The 16,297-nt window shown below is 58.7% G+C and overlaps 1 protein-coding gene across 3 annotated transcripts in view; it reads left to right on the top strand.

Moving 5' to 3' along the window:
* Positions 1–16,297, top strand: part of MMP15 (matrix metallopeptidase 15) — a 21,390-nt gene extending 5,093 nt beyond the window's left edge. Inside the window, exons 1-11 of one of the 3 annotated variants that reach the window (XM_081511754.1) lie at positions 2,813–2,904; positions 6,726–6,885; positions 7,167–7,315; positions 7,975–8,103; positions 9,375–9,682; positions 10,018–10,179; positions 11,074–11,327; positions 11,876–12,014; positions 12,971–13,121; positions 13,234–13,349; positions 14,343–16,297. In XM_081511754.1, the coding sequence (XP_081367880.1) occupies positions 6,874–6,885; positions 7,167–7,315; positions 7,975–8,103; positions 9,375–9,682; positions 10,018–10,179; positions 11,074–11,327; positions 11,876–12,014; positions 12,971–13,121; positions 13,234–13,349; positions 14,343–14,797 (1,875 nt within the window). In that variant the 5' untranslated portion in view covers positions 2,813–2,904; positions 6,726–6,873 and the 3' untranslated portion in view covers positions 14,798–16,297. Of the gene's footprint in view, positions 1–2,812; positions 2,905–6,725; positions 6,886–7,166; positions 7,316–7,974; positions 8,104–9,374; positions 9,683–10,017; positions 10,180–11,073; positions 11,328–11,875; positions 12,015–12,970; positions 13,122–13,233; positions 13,350–14,342 lie in introns of those variants that run through there. The other 2 variants (XM_081511753.1, XM_081511752.1) reach the window with 2 other exon arrangements.

Genomic DNA, 16,297 nt, shown 5'->3' with positions numbered 1-16,297 from the left:
TTGGCTGGAGAACTTCACAGACGGAGGAGCATGATGGGCTACAATCCGTGGGGTTACAAAAGAATCAGACATGACGTGGTGACTAAACAACAACAGTTAACTAAGATTCCTAAGTCGCATGCCTTGCAGTGTGACTGAGACGTAAAAAGATAAAAAATACAAAAACTGCCGGAGAAAGCTTCCTTGCCTTCCATCATGTGAGGACACAGCAAGAAGTTAGCAGCCAGACCTGAGCATGCTGTCACTCTGAACCTGAATTTCTTACTTCTAGAACTGGGAGAAATAAATGTTGTTATGAGCCATTCAGCTTATGGTATTTTTATTATAGCAGCCAGGATGGACTAAGGCAGTTGGCACCTTCAGTATTGTCCCAAGATTTATGTAGTTCACACAGCTGGCTCCTCAGACAGGGGCCAAGCCCCGTGGCCAGCTCTGCCTTGGGTGTGGAGTATTCTCTGGGTCAGCAGAAGCTGAGAGGGCTCGGGGCTCTCTGCTTAGAGCTTCCTCCATCTCACAGAGGGCCCCGGGAGGAGTCCACAGATGAAGCTGAGGACCTGGCACCTTGTTGGCGGCTGAACACTCCAGGCCTGAGGCACACAGTAGGCGCTTTCTAACTGGATAAGTCTCAACTGAGTTAGGCTCATATGAGGCCGTTCCCCAGCAGGATCCTGGTTTTAGGGATGCCTGAGCGCTTTAGGGGAGCAGCACAGGGTTTTGCAGCCCCTGGGCAAAAACAGCAGAGCTGTACAAGGTGGGCCTGGATCAGAGAGACAAAAAGGAATGCCTCTCACCAGCTCCCATGTCCCTCATGGGATCAGCAGACAATGAAGAAGTAGACCCAACTCAACCTCTAGGATCTAGACAGACAGACCCTGGGTCCCAGCCATTAGTCAGCCCTCAGAGATGCCCCCGTGGCCACGGAGGCTGGAGGCCAAGGTTTGGAGCTGCTCTCCAGGACTAACCCTTGAGCCTTGGACATCACCTTGTCCTTCTCCCAGGAGCTATGACCACCCCCACCCCCCAGAGAGCCCAACTTCGTGTCCACCGTACTTGCGCACGGCACCTGGTGCATAGGAAGTGCTTACAAAATTGTGGCAAAATACAATGGGAAGCAAATGGCATTTGCTGTTGGGCAAATCATTGACCCCATCTGAACCTCAGTTAGGTAACACGGTTAGAGATATTTCCATAGCATCACTGACTCCATGGACATGAATCTGAGTGAACTCCGGGAGACAGTGAAGGACAGGGAAGTCTGATGTACTGCAGTCCATGGGGTCGCAGAGTCAGACTTAGCAACTAAGACAGAGCCTCAGTTTACTTGTCTCCAAAATGAGACTAGTAGTAGTATCTACTGGATGGTGTTATTGGGGAAATTCAATGTGTTTGTATATAAAATACCCAATGCTCTGCACAGTGTCCCTCATGCAGTGCCCAGGGGAGGACCAGGTGTTATTTCTGAGCACTTTCAATGTACTTAATTCCATCCTGGGCAGGGCCTAGAGGGGTTTTGTAAGATTTTCACATTTAATCCTGAATTAGCTCTGTAAGTTTAGGTGCAATCATGACCCCACTGTACAGAAGAGGAAGTGGAGACTGTGAGGTGAGAGAAATTACCCTTGATCCCGCAGCCTGGATGGTAGCAGAGCCGGTCAGTGTGGCTTGGAGCCTGAGCTCCCAGGCCCCAGCTGGGTGAAAGGCTGCAAGTCAGAGCCCAGGGTGTCATTTTTTTGGAAGCTCCGCAGCCAGACCGGAGCCTGCTGGGCCAGAGCCAGGTGGGAAGGAGGGGGTAGGGGTGGAGTCAGGGCTGCCCTCAACCACGTGAGCCTGGAGCCCTGCCCCCTGTGAGCCTGGAGCCCTACCCCCACCTGTCCAGCCACACGGCCCAGCCCACTGAAAAGACCACACCTACAGGGGGGTTTCCAGGTGCGTGGCCCAGGCCTGGCCCTCAGCCAACCCGAAACCACCAGCCAGCAGGGCCCTTTCACCCTACCCCTGCCCACCCACTGGCCAAAGGACCCAGCTGTTGTTTCCTCCAGGTTAAGGAGTGTGGTGGTGGGGGGGAATGCCCCGGGCTAAAGAAGTGGCGTCCCCTTCCTTCCTGTTTCCCTGGCCGGACATCCCCACTCTGCCCGCTCTCCCTACCACCCGGAGCCCCTTCCCCACCTACAGCTGTCCATCTTGAGGGGTTAGATTTGAGCCCCAGAAGGGCAACTGTGTTCTCAAACCGCTTGAATATGAACCATGCTGCCTCTAAAGGAAGTAAATGGTCCACCAAGGACAGGGCAGCCTGGCTTAGGGCCCCCATTCTTCACTGGTCCCAGGACTAATTAACGACATCTGTGGGTCCCAGGACACCATGAAAGGTCTGTGTCCATTGCTGGTGGGCCTGACAAGACGCCTTTTGTGCCTGTCTGGGCAATCCTGCCAGGGTCTGCCTGGCCTGCAGAGAAAGCAGGGTGACAGAAGCAGAGCTGAGCAGGAGAGATTGGTCTTATCGTGCAGAGTCTGATAAGGCCGGGTGGGAGGGGGCTCCACTGATCTGAGCCCGAAGGAGCTGGCTGTGGGGCAGCTGAGGCTTGCCCCTACCCCTGCGACTGCTTAATGCACATTATTGATCTGGTGGCTCCCTCCCAGACATGCCCTCAGGATGGGGGAGGGCCTGCCTTGGCGAGATCTCAGCAGTCCTGGGGAGCAGCCCTGCTGATGTGGCCCACTGCCCAGACCCAGATGCCCATAGTGGGGAGGATTAGACTCCCTCCCCCAGTGCCCTCCCCCAGCACTGTGCTGGGCACGATTCCCCAGATGGGCCAGAGCCCAGCATCCCCAGCCTCAGGCCAAGAGGAGCGGACAATGCTGCCTCTGGGCTCCAGTTCTACCCACAGACCAGCTGAGTGATCCTGGGTGAGCCGTGCACCCTCTCTGAACCTTGCAGTCTGTGTAATGGGGATGGGCTACTTGTGGGCACTGAATGGGGTGATGAGAGTTGACAGCCTGGCTCCAGCAGATTCCCAGCCCCCCGGCTGCTATATTTATGGCCTCTCCTATAGGGTCAGGGGGCCAGGAATGCCCCCACCCCCAGATTCCTGATGGCTCTACATCTCCTTGCCTGGGGCCAGCCACTCACCTGAAGCTTCCGTCCAAACTTATGGGGCGGGGTCTGGAGCTGGAGAAAGAAATGGCTTGGTGAGGGTGGTTCTCTCACAACAGCTTCCCTCCCTGGGCTGCGGGAAGCAGGAGGGGCCTCGTGGTCTCCCTGTAGAACCCTTCCCTGCCTCCCACTGGGCAGTGGTCCTTACGGAAGGGGTCTCCCTACTCTGCTGCTTATGGACCTGCCTGAGCCTCAGTTTCTGCTTGTGAGAAACAGAACTTCACTGCTTGGTTCACCACACCTGTGAGACTCAGGTGACAGAGAGGAAAAGGAGTCCTTATGGAAGGGGGCGGGAGGCAGTGTTTATACTGGTAGGAGCAGCGGAGGCTTGAGCAAGCCTCTCTCCCACTTTGAGACCAGGGGTCTGTCGTGACTTTGGGAATTGCTCCCCATTTTTGTCCCGTGGCTGCAGAGCCCCTCAGGAGACTGGAGTCAGGGCAGCGCCTGCCAACACCGGTGCCTGCCCCGCCTCATGCTCTTTTCCTTCCACCCCCAGGGCTTGTCGCACTTAGAACAGTAGGGTGATGAGAAACTTCCTCCTGGATACTGGCAGAGGCAGGGGTGCGGAGGGGGGTGGGGAGCCCCAGCCCCGCGGGTGGTGTAGACTGGCTGGTGCTTGGTCAGCTCTGAGCCCATTGCTTGCCAGTCAGGCGTCTCCATCAGCTCCTTCACCTTGTCATACAGGGGCTCAGCTGCTCTGCCAAGGCTGTTTCAGCCTAGTCCACTCACGTCACCAGTCCTCAGCCTCAGCTTTCTACTCAGGCAGTGGCCAAGAGACATTTGTCACAGGGGCGGCTTGGCTGATACCGAGGTGGAAACTCTTGGTTTCCCTGGGACTCAAAGGGTGCCTGGCAGTGTGACGGAGGGTCCACAGGCACCCTTGGGCCTTTGGTGTCAGCCCCCGAGCTGCCCCAGTACTGAAGGGGCCCCTCTGCCCCTTCCGCCCCACCGGGCTCTGGACCTCTTCACTGCAGACAGGCCCGGCTCCCTCCCTTGCCCTCCTCCCCCCTCCCCAGGGCCGCAGCCAGCCTCCCCCGCCTGCCCTGCCCTCCTCCTGTCACTCTCCAGACACCACTAATCAGCCCCTTGGTGGCCTGTGATTGTGCTCCCTGGGATATTTTTACCGTATGCAAATAGGTGATGTAGAGGTGCCCTCTTCTGTCAGCTGCAGCCCCAGGCCCTCCCCCCACCTCCAGCCAGATTCTTCTCACTGTGAGAGCTAGTCAGCCTCACAGCCTTGCCTTCTAGATTTCTCCAGGCTTCTTCAGGCAAACTGTGTCCATCAAGGGTGGTGGACCTCCCCCTCTCCAGACATACAGGAGCCTCAGGAAAGGTTTCTGTGCCTGGGAAGAAGGCCGTGGAGGGCGCCCCGATCACTGCCAGGGTCTGGAAGCTGGAGGAAGGGGCTGAAGGGGTGAGGGGGGCTCGTGGGGGGTGCCGCAGGGCACTCCGACCTCCCGCAGCTGCCCTGCACCCACCTGAGGCTGCCTTGTCCCAACCTGGATCCTTCAGCCCTGTCGATAGAGGCACAACTCTGCCGTTCTAGGGTTTTAGGAGCAACGGGGCAGTCCCCCACCCCCATCCCAGCCTCTGTCATTAGTAATACGTTTATTGAGCACTTTCCCTGCCCAGCACAGTGCCCAAGGTTCCTTTGGACATCCCCATTTCATCCTCATGGAAACCCATGAGATGAAGCAGGTCCTGATACCACCCCTTTTACAGAGGCACAGGAATACAAAGGGGGCTGACCAGGCTCTGTCCCCAGAGCCGTGGTGGTTTCTCAGCTCGGTGTCTGCCTCGTTCGTTGTCCTGTGACTGTCGCCCTGGGCCCTGCGAGCCCTCCAAGCTGAGGCTCGGCATCCTCAGCCTCTGGCTGTCTCCCCACTCTGCCCTTGTTGGCTCAGCCTCCGCTCCCTCCAGTGGCAGCCTGGCATGGCTGAGCCAGGCTGTGTGGGCAGCCCGTCTGCTCCAGGGACCTGGCCGGGTGCCAGGGTGGCACCAAGGGGATCCAGTACCTGAGGAACTGGACGTGGCCCTGGTGGCAGACTGATGTGGGCGTGGCCCAGGCAGCTGACACGTGGCTGTCAGCCCAGAGTAGCCTCTGTGTCCAGCTGCCATCTGCCCCGCGGGCCCTTGCTCTGCAGCCTCTGCCTTCCAGAGCCTCTCAGAGCAGTTCCCCTCGCTCTGGGGGTTTTCAGAGACAGAGGATAACAAGGAAAATTTCAAAGGACATGCTTCCGTGTGGCCAAGACCCAGCAGTCCCTGGCCTCTGTGCTGACCAACCTCCCACAGTGGTCACCATGATCTCATCGCCTTCTGGGCACGAGGTGGGCAGGGCAGAGTCCCCTTTCTCAGCACCACTCAGCTTGGCTCACTGGGGATCCCACCATCGGGTTTCAACTGCAGTGGTCCTGTCTGCTCACAGACTCGAAGGTGTGAACTTCTCTGCAGCGGGTCTCCCTAGGGAGATCGTAAGCCCCTGGAGGTCAACTGCCTCCTCCACGGCCTCCAGCTGGCATGGTGCCTGGCACAGAGAGGGTGTTCAGAAACATTTGGCAGGGTGGCTGGCTGGGTGGGTAGACAGACAGACAGATGGGTAGGTGGATGAGAAGACTTGCCCAAGGACTTCCCTGGTGGTCCAGTGGCTAAGACTCCGAACTCCGAATGCAGAGGGCCTGGGTTCCATCCCTGGTCAGGGAACTAGATCCCATGTGCTGCAACCAAGAGTTTGCATGCCGCAACTAAAGATCTCACATGTGGCAATGAAGATTGAAGATCTCACATGTGGCAATTAAGACCCAGCGCAGCCAGATAAATATACAATTTTTTAATCTTTTTTTATATCAAAAGAGACTAGCCAAGCAAATTCTGAAGGGGATAGGCGCCCCACTGTGTCCCAGCCGCTCTTCCCAGGGCCATCTCTCTCACACTGCACCCACTAGCAACCCTATGGCTCCCCAACTTTCACATGAGGAAAGTCCAGCCCAGAGAGAACAGAGTTAGTGGCAGAGCAGAGACTGAACTTCAGGCCTGTGGTCCCACCCTGCTGGGCCTGGGTGGGCTCCCTGAACCCATCTGCTCTCCTTCCAGAAGGCTTAGGTTCTGGTGAAAGTGTTAGTCATCAGTTGTGTCTGACTCTTTGCAATCCCATGGACTGTAGCCTGCCAGGCTTCTCTGTCCATCGATTTCCCAGGTAAGAATACTGGAGTGGGTAGCCATTCCCTTCTGCAGGGGATCTTCCTGACCCAGGGATCAAATCTGGATCTCCCACATGCAGGCTGATTCTTTACCACCTGAGCCACCAGGGAAGCCCCATGGTTTTCCTACTAGGTGAGAACTCAAGAGGTTTTTAATCCCATAGGGGTCCCAGTGGTCTACCTGGATGGTAGCGGACCCACCCCTGCAGGGGCCAGTGCAGTAATAAAGATGGTGACTGTGAGCTGTCCTCATGGGGGAGGACAAACGATAAACAACCAAGTGAAATACAATGTGTCAGATAGTGACAAGGGCAGGAAAGCAGGAGAGGGAGGGAGTACAGGGTACAGCAGGTGGGTGTGTTTTTTATATTTGTCAGAGAATGCCCCTCCGGTAAGGTGAGGAAGCAGAGACCTGAAGACAAAGAGGGCATGAGGAGAGCCATGCAGAGGTCTGGGGAGAGCGCTCCAGGCAGTAGGAACAGCAAGTGCGAAGGCCCGAAGCAAGAGCGAGCCTGGCTGGGCTGAATGATGAGTGAGGTCTGAGAGCTGACTTGGGGCCCAGTAGCTCCTGTAAGAATTGGCTTTTCCTCTGAGATGGGGAGTCTTTGGAGGGTTCTAGGCAGAGGATTATCAGAGCCGGTCTTTTGTTCCAGCTCTTGTGTGAGAACAGACCACAGGAAGTGGAAGCAGGGAGAGTGGTCCAGAAGCCCACACTGGTGGGAGGTGATGGGGGTGGGAGGTGGTGTGAGGCAGATTGCACATGCTTGGAGGTCAGGGTGCCAGGACCTGCTGACCAGGCCGTGGCCTCTCCTTTGCAGAACTGGCTGCGGCTCTACGGCTACCTGCCCCAGCCCAGCCGTCACATGTCCACCATGCGCTCCGCCCAGATCCTGGCCTCGGCCCTCGCCGAGATGCAGCGCTTCTACGGGATCCCCATCACGGGTGTGCTGGATGAAGAGACCAAGGCGTGAGTCCTTCCATCAGGTCATTCCCAGACCCCACTGGCACCCACCCTCCTTCCGGCCTGCTATGATGAAGACTTGGCCTGTGGAGTTTTCCAGGAAAGGGTAGCCTAGATACAAGGTGGCAAAGGGTTTGATCCTCCATGCTAGCTCTTGTTGGTTGGGAGGGGCTGCTGCTGTCTTGTGTTGAGAAAGCTCCTGAGGCCAAAACCTAGCCCAGCAGCAAGGAGCTCAGGATTGATTAGTGATGCCACAGGCTTGGGAATGGGAGGTGTGGTATATGTGCTGTGATTGCCTAGTTAGGCCTTGCTCTGAGTCTGACAGAGATGCTGTGACCCAGAGCCACATTCTTGATGAGCACTCAGAGCAGAAGGTATCAGGGATAAAAGGCCTCAGGGTAACTCACCTCCCGTTCCTGGGCGATACTGGTAAACAGGGGCTCTCCTTTTCAGAGCTACTCCTAGGCACCCAGTCTTCCAGTACCAGGTCATCATACCATTTTCCTGAGGAGGAGGTCAAGCTTAGGGAGAGTCTTCTCACTGCCGCCCACCCTCATAATAGGTGCAGCTGGAGGCCTGTGGCTGGAGGGTGGGAGATGGTGGACTGCCTGGAAGAGGCGGCGCCCAGCAGACAGGTGTGTTGAGGGGAGGCTCTGTGCTCCCAGGTGGATGAAGCGGCCCCGCTGTGGGGTGCCAGACCAGTTCGGGGTACGTGTGAAAGCCAACCTGCGGCGGCGGAGGAAGCGCTACGCCCTCACGGGAAGGAAATGGAACAACCACCACCTGACCTTCAGGTAGAGACCCCAGCTGCCCAGAGTGGTGTCCCCTCAGTGCGTGTTCCTGAGGTGCTGGGACCTCTCCTTCCCTGGGCTGAGGCCTCAGGCTTCCCAGTGGGTTTGTCTGGAAGGCTTCCCTTCCCAGCAGCCCACTGCAGGGTGCCCGACCTCCCCATCCAATCCCACCCCCATGCTGATTAGATCCGCCCCTCTCTTTGAACTCTGCTCTGTCCTCCTTTCTTCTATCCCCTTCCTCCCTCCCCACACCCGCCAGCAACCAAGGGCTGGCCTCACCCAACAAGGTGGGCTTCTACACCGGTGCGGACTGGAGGCTTCAGGGGTGTGAAGGATAAGGGAGGCCCTGGAGCCAGAGTCCAGCATCTGCCCAATGGGGATCTGTGCACTGAGTCACCCACACAAACCCTGCTTCAAATACCCCTCCTTCCTTTCCACCCAGTTCTTTGGCAAGAAACCCTCCTGAGCCTTGAGCTGCATGGCAGTCCTCAAGGGTCCCCCTTCCCGTTCCAATCCAGCCATGACCCCACCCTCAGCTCCATCTCCTGAGGAAGAGCAGCCTCTGAGGTCCTAAGGGACCCAGGCCACCAGAGTGAACTCACAATCCATGAGCTGATTCATGATCTCTGACAGAGCTCTGTCTAGCACACAGATGCTTAATCTGCTTTAAGTGGGAAATAACAGGCCTCACCATGCTTTTATCAAGTGCAGGCACATGTTCTGTGTGAATTAAGCCACTGAATCCTCCCAGGGACTCCATGATGAAAGTGCTGCCCTCCTTTTCCCATTTTACAGATGAAGAAACTAAAATTCAGAGAGACTTAAGTTGCTTGCCTAAGGTCACACAGAAAATGTTAGAGCTCAGCCTTGAACCTGATTCAGCCTGGCTCTGGAGCCCAACATTCAGAACCACTTGGCCTGTGTTTCCCAAACCTCAGCCATTTGCATCCCACTTTCTAGGTCTTTCTCTTGGCTCTGTATCACCTATACTTTTAATTACTTAATTTTTTAAAAAATAAGCGTATTTGGCAAAATGAAACCTTATTCAGTGATATCCTAATGAATTCCTGGGCTTGACAACTTAGTTCTTTTTTTTTTTCAAATTCACATCAGAGTAAATTAACAGTCAGTATTGATGAGCATCATCCATGAACCAGCTCAGATCCTATGCCCTTTCCATGAGACCATGTGTCCCTGCCTCCAACCCAGTGGACGCTAGCAATGGACCATAGCCCCGGCTGTGGGCTCACTCACGTCTTCCCGTCTGCCTGCAGCATCCAGAACTACACAGAGAAGCTAGGCTGGTACCACTCGCTGGAGGCCGTGCGCCGGGCCTTCCGTGTATGGGAGCAGGCCACGCCCCTGGTCTTCCAGGAGGTGCCTTATGAGGACATCCGGCTGCGGCGGCAGAAAGAGGCAGACATCATGGTACTCTTTGCCTCTGGTTTCCATGGCGACAGCTCGCCATTTGATGGCACGGGTGGCTTTCTGGCCCACGCCTATTTCCCTGGCCCTGGTTTGGGTGGGGACACCCATTTTGATGCAGATGAGCCCTGGACCTTCTCCAGCACTGACCTGCATGGTGAGCACCTCTGGTCAGAGTGACAACAGGGGTGGGGGGTGGGGAGGGTAGAGCTGGGGGCTGGGAGGGGAGAGCATCCCCCATGCAGTTAGTTCTTGGGAGCATTGACTCTTGGTCTCAGTCTGCTGTCCATCATCTCCAAGGGGGGTGGTAGGGAAAGGAAGGAATTGATGTACCCATTTTCCAGATGGGGAAGATAGAGGCCCAGAAGTCAGAGTGGCTCAGCTTCTTCTGAGTGTAAAGCATGGGCAGGCTCTTTGGGCCCCTCAACCCATAGAGTAGGGTGTCCAGGTCCTGGGCCAGGCCAGAGCTGACCCCGCTGCCCGCCATGACAGGAAACAGCCTCTTCCTGGTAGCAGTGCATGAGCTGGGCCATGCACTGGGGCTGGAGCACTCGAGCAACCCCAGCGCCATCATGGCACCGTTCTACCAGTGGATGGACATTGACAACTTCCAGCTGCCCGAAGACGACCTTCGGGGCATTCAGCAGCTCTACGGTGAGTGGGCGGCAGTGGAGGACACAGGGCTCTGCACGCCTGCTCTCAGCTGCCAGCCCCATGAAGCATAGGGACCATGGCCACACCCATTTTGTAGATGAGGAAACTGAGGCCCCGAGAGAATTAGTGATGGTCCAAGTCATCCAGTCAATAGAGGATGGTGCTAGAAACCAGTCCAGGGCTGGCTGACTCCAGGCCCAGGCCCTCACCCAGAGCTTCCATGGTGGCTCCAGGGGACACAGGTGGCCTGCCTGCCTCTGTTTTCCACTCACTGCCTCCGTTTTCCTCCTCACCCTGAGGGATATTTTTGTTAGACCCAGGGTGTCCCTGGGGTCCCTGTTCCTCCCACCATCACACCCAGCCCAAGGGTGTCCCACTGAGGCTCTCCTCCAAGCATCGCTGGTTTATCACTTCCCAGCTCCTTTGAGGCAGGTAGCACCCCCCACCAAGGAAGCCCCCAGTGGGGAGGTCTTTGGGGGCCAGTTCAGTGGGTCAGTGCCCACTCCGAGCCCTCACTGTGTTCCCAGCCACCTGGGAACCACATTCTTCCCTCTGCTTGTGTCTACTGCTTCTGGAGCCTCCACTAGAACCGGCCAGCCTCCTAAGAGGAGCGTCCCCAAGGGGAAGTGCAGCCAGGACTGGCCTTAGGGCACAATGACCCTAGCCCAGTGTGGGGAGGTCAACAAAGGGGCTGCGTGGAAGAGACTGGAGGTCCCCCCAAGCGATGGTGGTGTGGGGAGGGGTCTGCTATGGTCAGATAGGGCCTCTCACCTGGGTGGGCTGCCCGTGGGGCACAGGTCTCCCCAGGCTGCCAAGGTTCCGAGTAGGAGAAGCTGGCATCCTGGCTGGGTTCTGGGGCTACCCCCCTCACATCCCCCTCCCGCCCCTCTGCAGGCACCCCGGATGGCCAGCCACAGCCCACCCAACCTCTTCCCACTGTGACCCCCCGGCGGCCTGGCCGGCCAGACCACCGGCCCCCCAGGCCCCCTCAGCCACCTCCCCCAGGTGGGAAGCCAGAGCGGCCTCCAAAGCCAGGCCCCCCACCCCAACCCCGCGCCACGGAGCGGCCCGACCAGTATGGCCCCAACATCTGCGACGGGGACTTCGACACAGTGGCCATGCTGCGAGGGGAGATGTTCGTGTTCAAGGTCTGGCCCCTGCCTATCCCCCCACCACCACCCAGCCCCTTGGCCCAGGCTCAGAGCAGAGAGCTCCCTCCCACTTCTCCCCCAGACTCTTGCCCCACCTCCACCCCCCTCACTAACCGGCCCCTGAGGAGCCGTCAGACCCTAGACCAAGAAGAAAACAGCCCGAGGAACAAGGGACTTGCCCGGGGTCGTACAATGAGCCTAGGGGGCCCCACCCACCCAGGGCTCTCTCTCCTTGTGCCCGCCTCTCTTCCTAAGACCCCCTGTACCAGACTCTCCCAGGCAGTGGGAGTTGTCTACATCATCCACTGAGTAAAGGTGATGCCTGGCCCTCAACTCAGCCCTCACCCAGAGCTTCCATGGCGGCTCCAGGGGATACAGGTGGCCCCAGGGCCCCTCGCTGCCCCCTCTTCGCCCGTCTGAACATGTTATTAGACCGAGGGTGTTCCTGGGCTCCCAGGACCCCACTCTTCTGTCACTCCCAGCCCAAGCATGTCCCACTGGGGGGGGGGGCCCATGCCGTGCACTCACCCCCACGCCCTCCCCAGGGCCGTTGGTTCTGGCGGGTGCGGCACAACCGTGTCTTGGACAACTATCCCATGCCCATCGGGCACTTCTGGCGGGGCCTGCCCAGTGACATCAGTGCCGCCTACGAGCGCCAGGACGGGCGTTTCGTCTTTTTCAAAGGTGAGTTGGGGCAGGTGGGAGGGAGTGGGGCTGGGCAGCCTTCCTGCCCTCACCTCTGGCCTGACCTCTGACCCAGCTGGGCCTGAGGGAGGATGGAAAGGAAGGACCGCGTGCACATCTCGTCCTGTCGCCCACTGCGGGCTTACTCAGGGGGACCCGACCCTGGCAGCAGGGCAGGGGTGGGGGTGAGGGTAGACAGAGACCAGAGGCCCGGGGGGCAGAGGCGGACTGACTGAGGGGAAGTGCCCACGTTCTATAGCACAGGAGCTCCGCCCCATCGCCCTCTTTCCTTGCGTCCTAGGCCTCTTCTTTGCCCCTTCCTCATAAGAGCGGGTCCGCGAGCCCACTCTGGGAAGTGTCCCTGGGTCTGTCTACAGAGACAGTGGAGCTCCCTCCCCCCAGCCCCCACTCTGGGGCCTGCCCCCCAGGAAGGGGGCAGCACCCCTGAAGGATTGGCTATGTCCCCAGCCCCCCTGGCCTGAGTCTTAACTAGGCAGGAAGTCCCCAAGGGCCAGGCTGGGCTCACACTAAAAGGGAGGAGCCTGGGCCATGCTCCCTGGGGCCCCCCCTGTTCCTGGGGGGCCCCAGGGACACAGCCTCCAGATCTAGAGGCCAGGCCTCTTCCCTCTCTCTGTGTAAGAACTGTGGGGGGGTGGGGGTGGATGTTCAAACAGGATCAGAGGCTCATGTGTACTGTGATCAAGTGTGTGTGTGTGTGTGTGTCATTGTGAGCTGGCAATGTGTATACACGTAAATGGGTGCATTACAGGTGTCCCTGAGTGCCATATGCATGTGATGTGAACGTGAATTGTCTTGAGTGTGGAGTGTCAGTGCTTGTTCTGTGTACAAGGATGTGAGTGTGTGTGTGTGCGTGGTGAGTGTAGCAGTGAATGTGAACAGATTTGGAGACCCAGATTCTCACTCCCCGTGCCCGCTCCCCCCAACCCCTCCCACAGGTGACCGCTACTGGCTCTTCCGAGAAGCGAACCTGGAGCCTGGTTACCCACAGCCGCTGACCAGCTACGGCTTGGGCATCCCCTACGACCGCATCGACACAGCCATCTGGTGGGAGCCCACAGGTCACACCTTCTTCTTCCAAGAGGACAGGTGAGTGCCCCTCCGCTAAAGGGAAAAGGCCCCCATCCTCAGGCCCTCCCAGAAAGAACCCACAGCCTGGACAGACCGGGCGCAGCCCACAACCTGGTGCTTTTGGCCACAGGTATTGGCGCTTCAACGAGGACACGCAGCGTGGAGACCCCGGCTACCCCAAGCCCATCAGCGTGTGGCAGGGGATCCCCGCCTCCCCTAAAGGGGCCTTCCTAAGCAACGATGCAGGTACCAGGGCCAGACCCTGCCCAGCCTGCCCAGCACCCACCATCCCCCCGCCTCCATACACACGGGACAGGGCTTGCCTGCGGTCACCAGCATCAAGATGGCAGGCACGGGGGACCCAGCTGGGCCAGGAGACCATCGACACCATTTACCGAGGCCAAGGAGAGCTTGAGTAAAGGGCCCCAAATCCCACAGTGAGGAAGTAGTGGAGTCAGGAGTCCAGCCAGGCCGGCCTGTGTCCAGAGCTGGTACTCAGAGCTGCCCTGCTCCCCACAGAGCCTTGAGCCTGGCAGGGTTGTGGGGTGAGCTTGGGCTCAGAGCCTGGGGAGCAAGAGTCCTCCCAGGGCACCCCCTTACCTGCCTGGCAGGGAAGCCTGATCTCTGTCGTTATAACTGAGCAACAGGGAGGTGCGGCTTTTATTTCTCCAGCGGGGTTTCTGGTGAGTTTCAGAATGCCCATCAGCCTTCAGGTTCTCAAAGGCTCAGCGGAGACCCAGCTGGTTTTGCTAATGTTCAGGTGGGTCACACGGCTTCCATGCACAGTGGCTTCACTTTGCTGCTTCTGTGACCTCATTGTGCTTCTCTGAGCAGGGACACATCTGGTGGCTCAAACCTGGTCCTTCCTGGGGTTTAAAGGATGTGGACAGAGTGCCCTGGACCATAGATCTGGTCCAAGGGGGCATCAGGCTCCACTCCCGGTCTGACTGAGTGGCCTTGAGCAAGACACTGTCCTCTCCAGTGTAGGAGGAAGCCAGACCAGATCCCCTGACTCTAGCCCCCAACCCAGCAGGCTCTAGGACCTCTCTCTGCACTGCCCTGGTCAGTGTCAGCCCAGCCAGAAAGCATGGACAGATTTCAAAGTTCCCAAGGAAGCCAGTGAGAAAGAGGGTGTTTTAAAACCGGGGCCCCTTCAGCTCGTCCTGGTTCTCCTTGCGGGTCTCTGGCCTGTGGGGAGCCCCCACCTAACGCTCCTCTGGCCTGCTTTGCCCCCTGCAGCCTACACCTACTTCTACAAGGGCACCAAATACTGGAAGTTTGACAACGAGCGCCTGCGAATGGAGCCCGGCTACCCCAAGTCCATCCTACGGGACTTCATGGGCTGCCAAGAGCACGTGGAGCCGGGGCCCCGATGGCCTGACGTGGCCCGTCCACCCTTCAACCCCGACGCGGGTGCAGAGCCTGGGGCGGGCAGTGACAGCGAGGAGGGCGAGGAGGGCCGCGAGGCAGGCCCTGGCGGCGGCGAGGCAGGGCCAGACGAGGACGGGGGCAGCCGCGTGGTGGTGCAGATGGAGGAAGTCACGCGGACGGTGAACATGGTCATGGTGTTGGTGCCCCCTGTGCTGCTGCTGCTCTGCATCCTGGGCCTCACCTATGCCCTGGTGCAGATGCAGCGCAAGGGCGCGCCCCGCATGCTCCTCTACTGCAAGCGCTCTCTGCAGGAGTGGGTCTGACCCTCGGCGCCAGACCCTCCCACTCCCCACGGTGCTAAGGGGCCAGGCTGGCCGCGCCTGTGGTTCTGAGACGACTCCTGGGGCCTTTCATCTGGAGCCTTCAGTGGCTCTTCAGCCCCCTGGTGGGGGTCCCTCCAGGCCGGCTGACATCCCTGCCAGCCCCGCCTCCTTGTTTATTTATGCCCAGGTATCTTTTTTTTTTTTGCACACTAATTAAGCATTTCTTCCTACTTGCCTGACCGGGGCGGTCCCTCAGGGCAGTCCCTCAGGGCAGGGGCTTAGAGGTTTCTAAATATACTTCTGCACCAGACAGGGAGTTAGGCTCCCACCCACCCCTAGCTTAGCCAGAGGAGCAGTGGGTCAGAAGGCCTTGTTAGAAGAGTGGTCGAAGGGCTGCTGGGTTGGTCTCCAACCTGAGCACCCAGGTCAGAGCTGAGGGCTCTGTTGGTTTTAGAGCTTGGTGGGGCCTGACTGGTCTCCAGCCCTCTGAGTCTCAGAAAGAGTTTCCACCTGGTGGCAACCTCAAGCCAAAGTGGGCAGGGAAGGGAGGGGGCCCGCTGATCAAGAGTCCTATTGAGGTTTGATTGCTTCCCAGCCCACTTCTAACAACCCCAGCAGTCGGGATTCCTTAGGCCCAAGAACCCTACCCGCACCTGGCCAGCCCCGGGCCAGCAGCCCCCATTTCCCCTGTACCTCCTCCCCTCTCAGGAAGCCCTGGGCCTGCCTTACCAAGGACCAAAGGGGGTCTGCCAAGGCCCCTCCCCCAAGGGTAGCGCCAGCCACGCCTCCCCGGGGCTGGGCTTCCAGCCTCCCGTCCACTTTCTCTGCTCTGAGCTGCGACTCAATTGGGTTCTTTCCGCGAGCATCCACCCTCTCCTTGTCACCCCCCACCACCCCCCTCAGGGGTCTCAGAAGCCCACCAGCCTCAGGCTCAGCTGCCAGTGTCCTAGTTCTCCCGGGGAGAGAGCGGGTAATGGGTGCCCAGGCCGGGGTTGTAGATGTCCAGAGACTCATGCCCACCAGGCTTAAGGGGTTCCTCCCTCCCAGCTCGCTGTCCCCCAGGGACACTGGTGGGGGTGGCGTGGTGGCCAGCAGCTCATCCTCTCTCTCATTCTATGGGACGGGACTGTGGAGCCCCCAGAGGAGCCCACTATAGCCTGGGGCCTCCCCCGATCCTGGCTTCAACCCTGTGGATGGAGGTGATTCTGCCCTCTTTTCCTCCCTGAAGCAAGCAGGAGGCGAGGCTGCCTTGGGAAATGGTACTGTAGAGCCGGCTCTGTCCCTGCTGCTCCCCTAGCCCTGAGCAAGCCGGCCTGCCGCCCAGAATCCCTGAGGCCCCTGGGGCGAGGCACCCCTCATGGACTGGCCCCCAGTGCGGGTCCAGCAGCGTCCTCCCCACCTCCATCCTCAGAACCACCGGAGAGCCAGCCGAGGGGGGTGGGGAGGGGGTCAGTGTCTGTCTGTAAATAATCTGCACTGATTAAATCGTACGGCCGGCGA

This window comes from Giraffa tippelskirchi, chromosome 7 (assembly GCF_054371585.1).
Source record: "Giraffa tippelskirchi isolate mGirTip1 chromosome 7, T2T-mGirTip1v1.2.pri, whole genome shotgun sequence".
NCBI lineage: Eukaryota > Metazoa > Chordata > Mammalia > Artiodactyla > Giraffidae > Giraffa > Giraffa tippelskirchi.
This window is presented reverse-complemented; position numbering and strand designations above follow the sequence as displayed.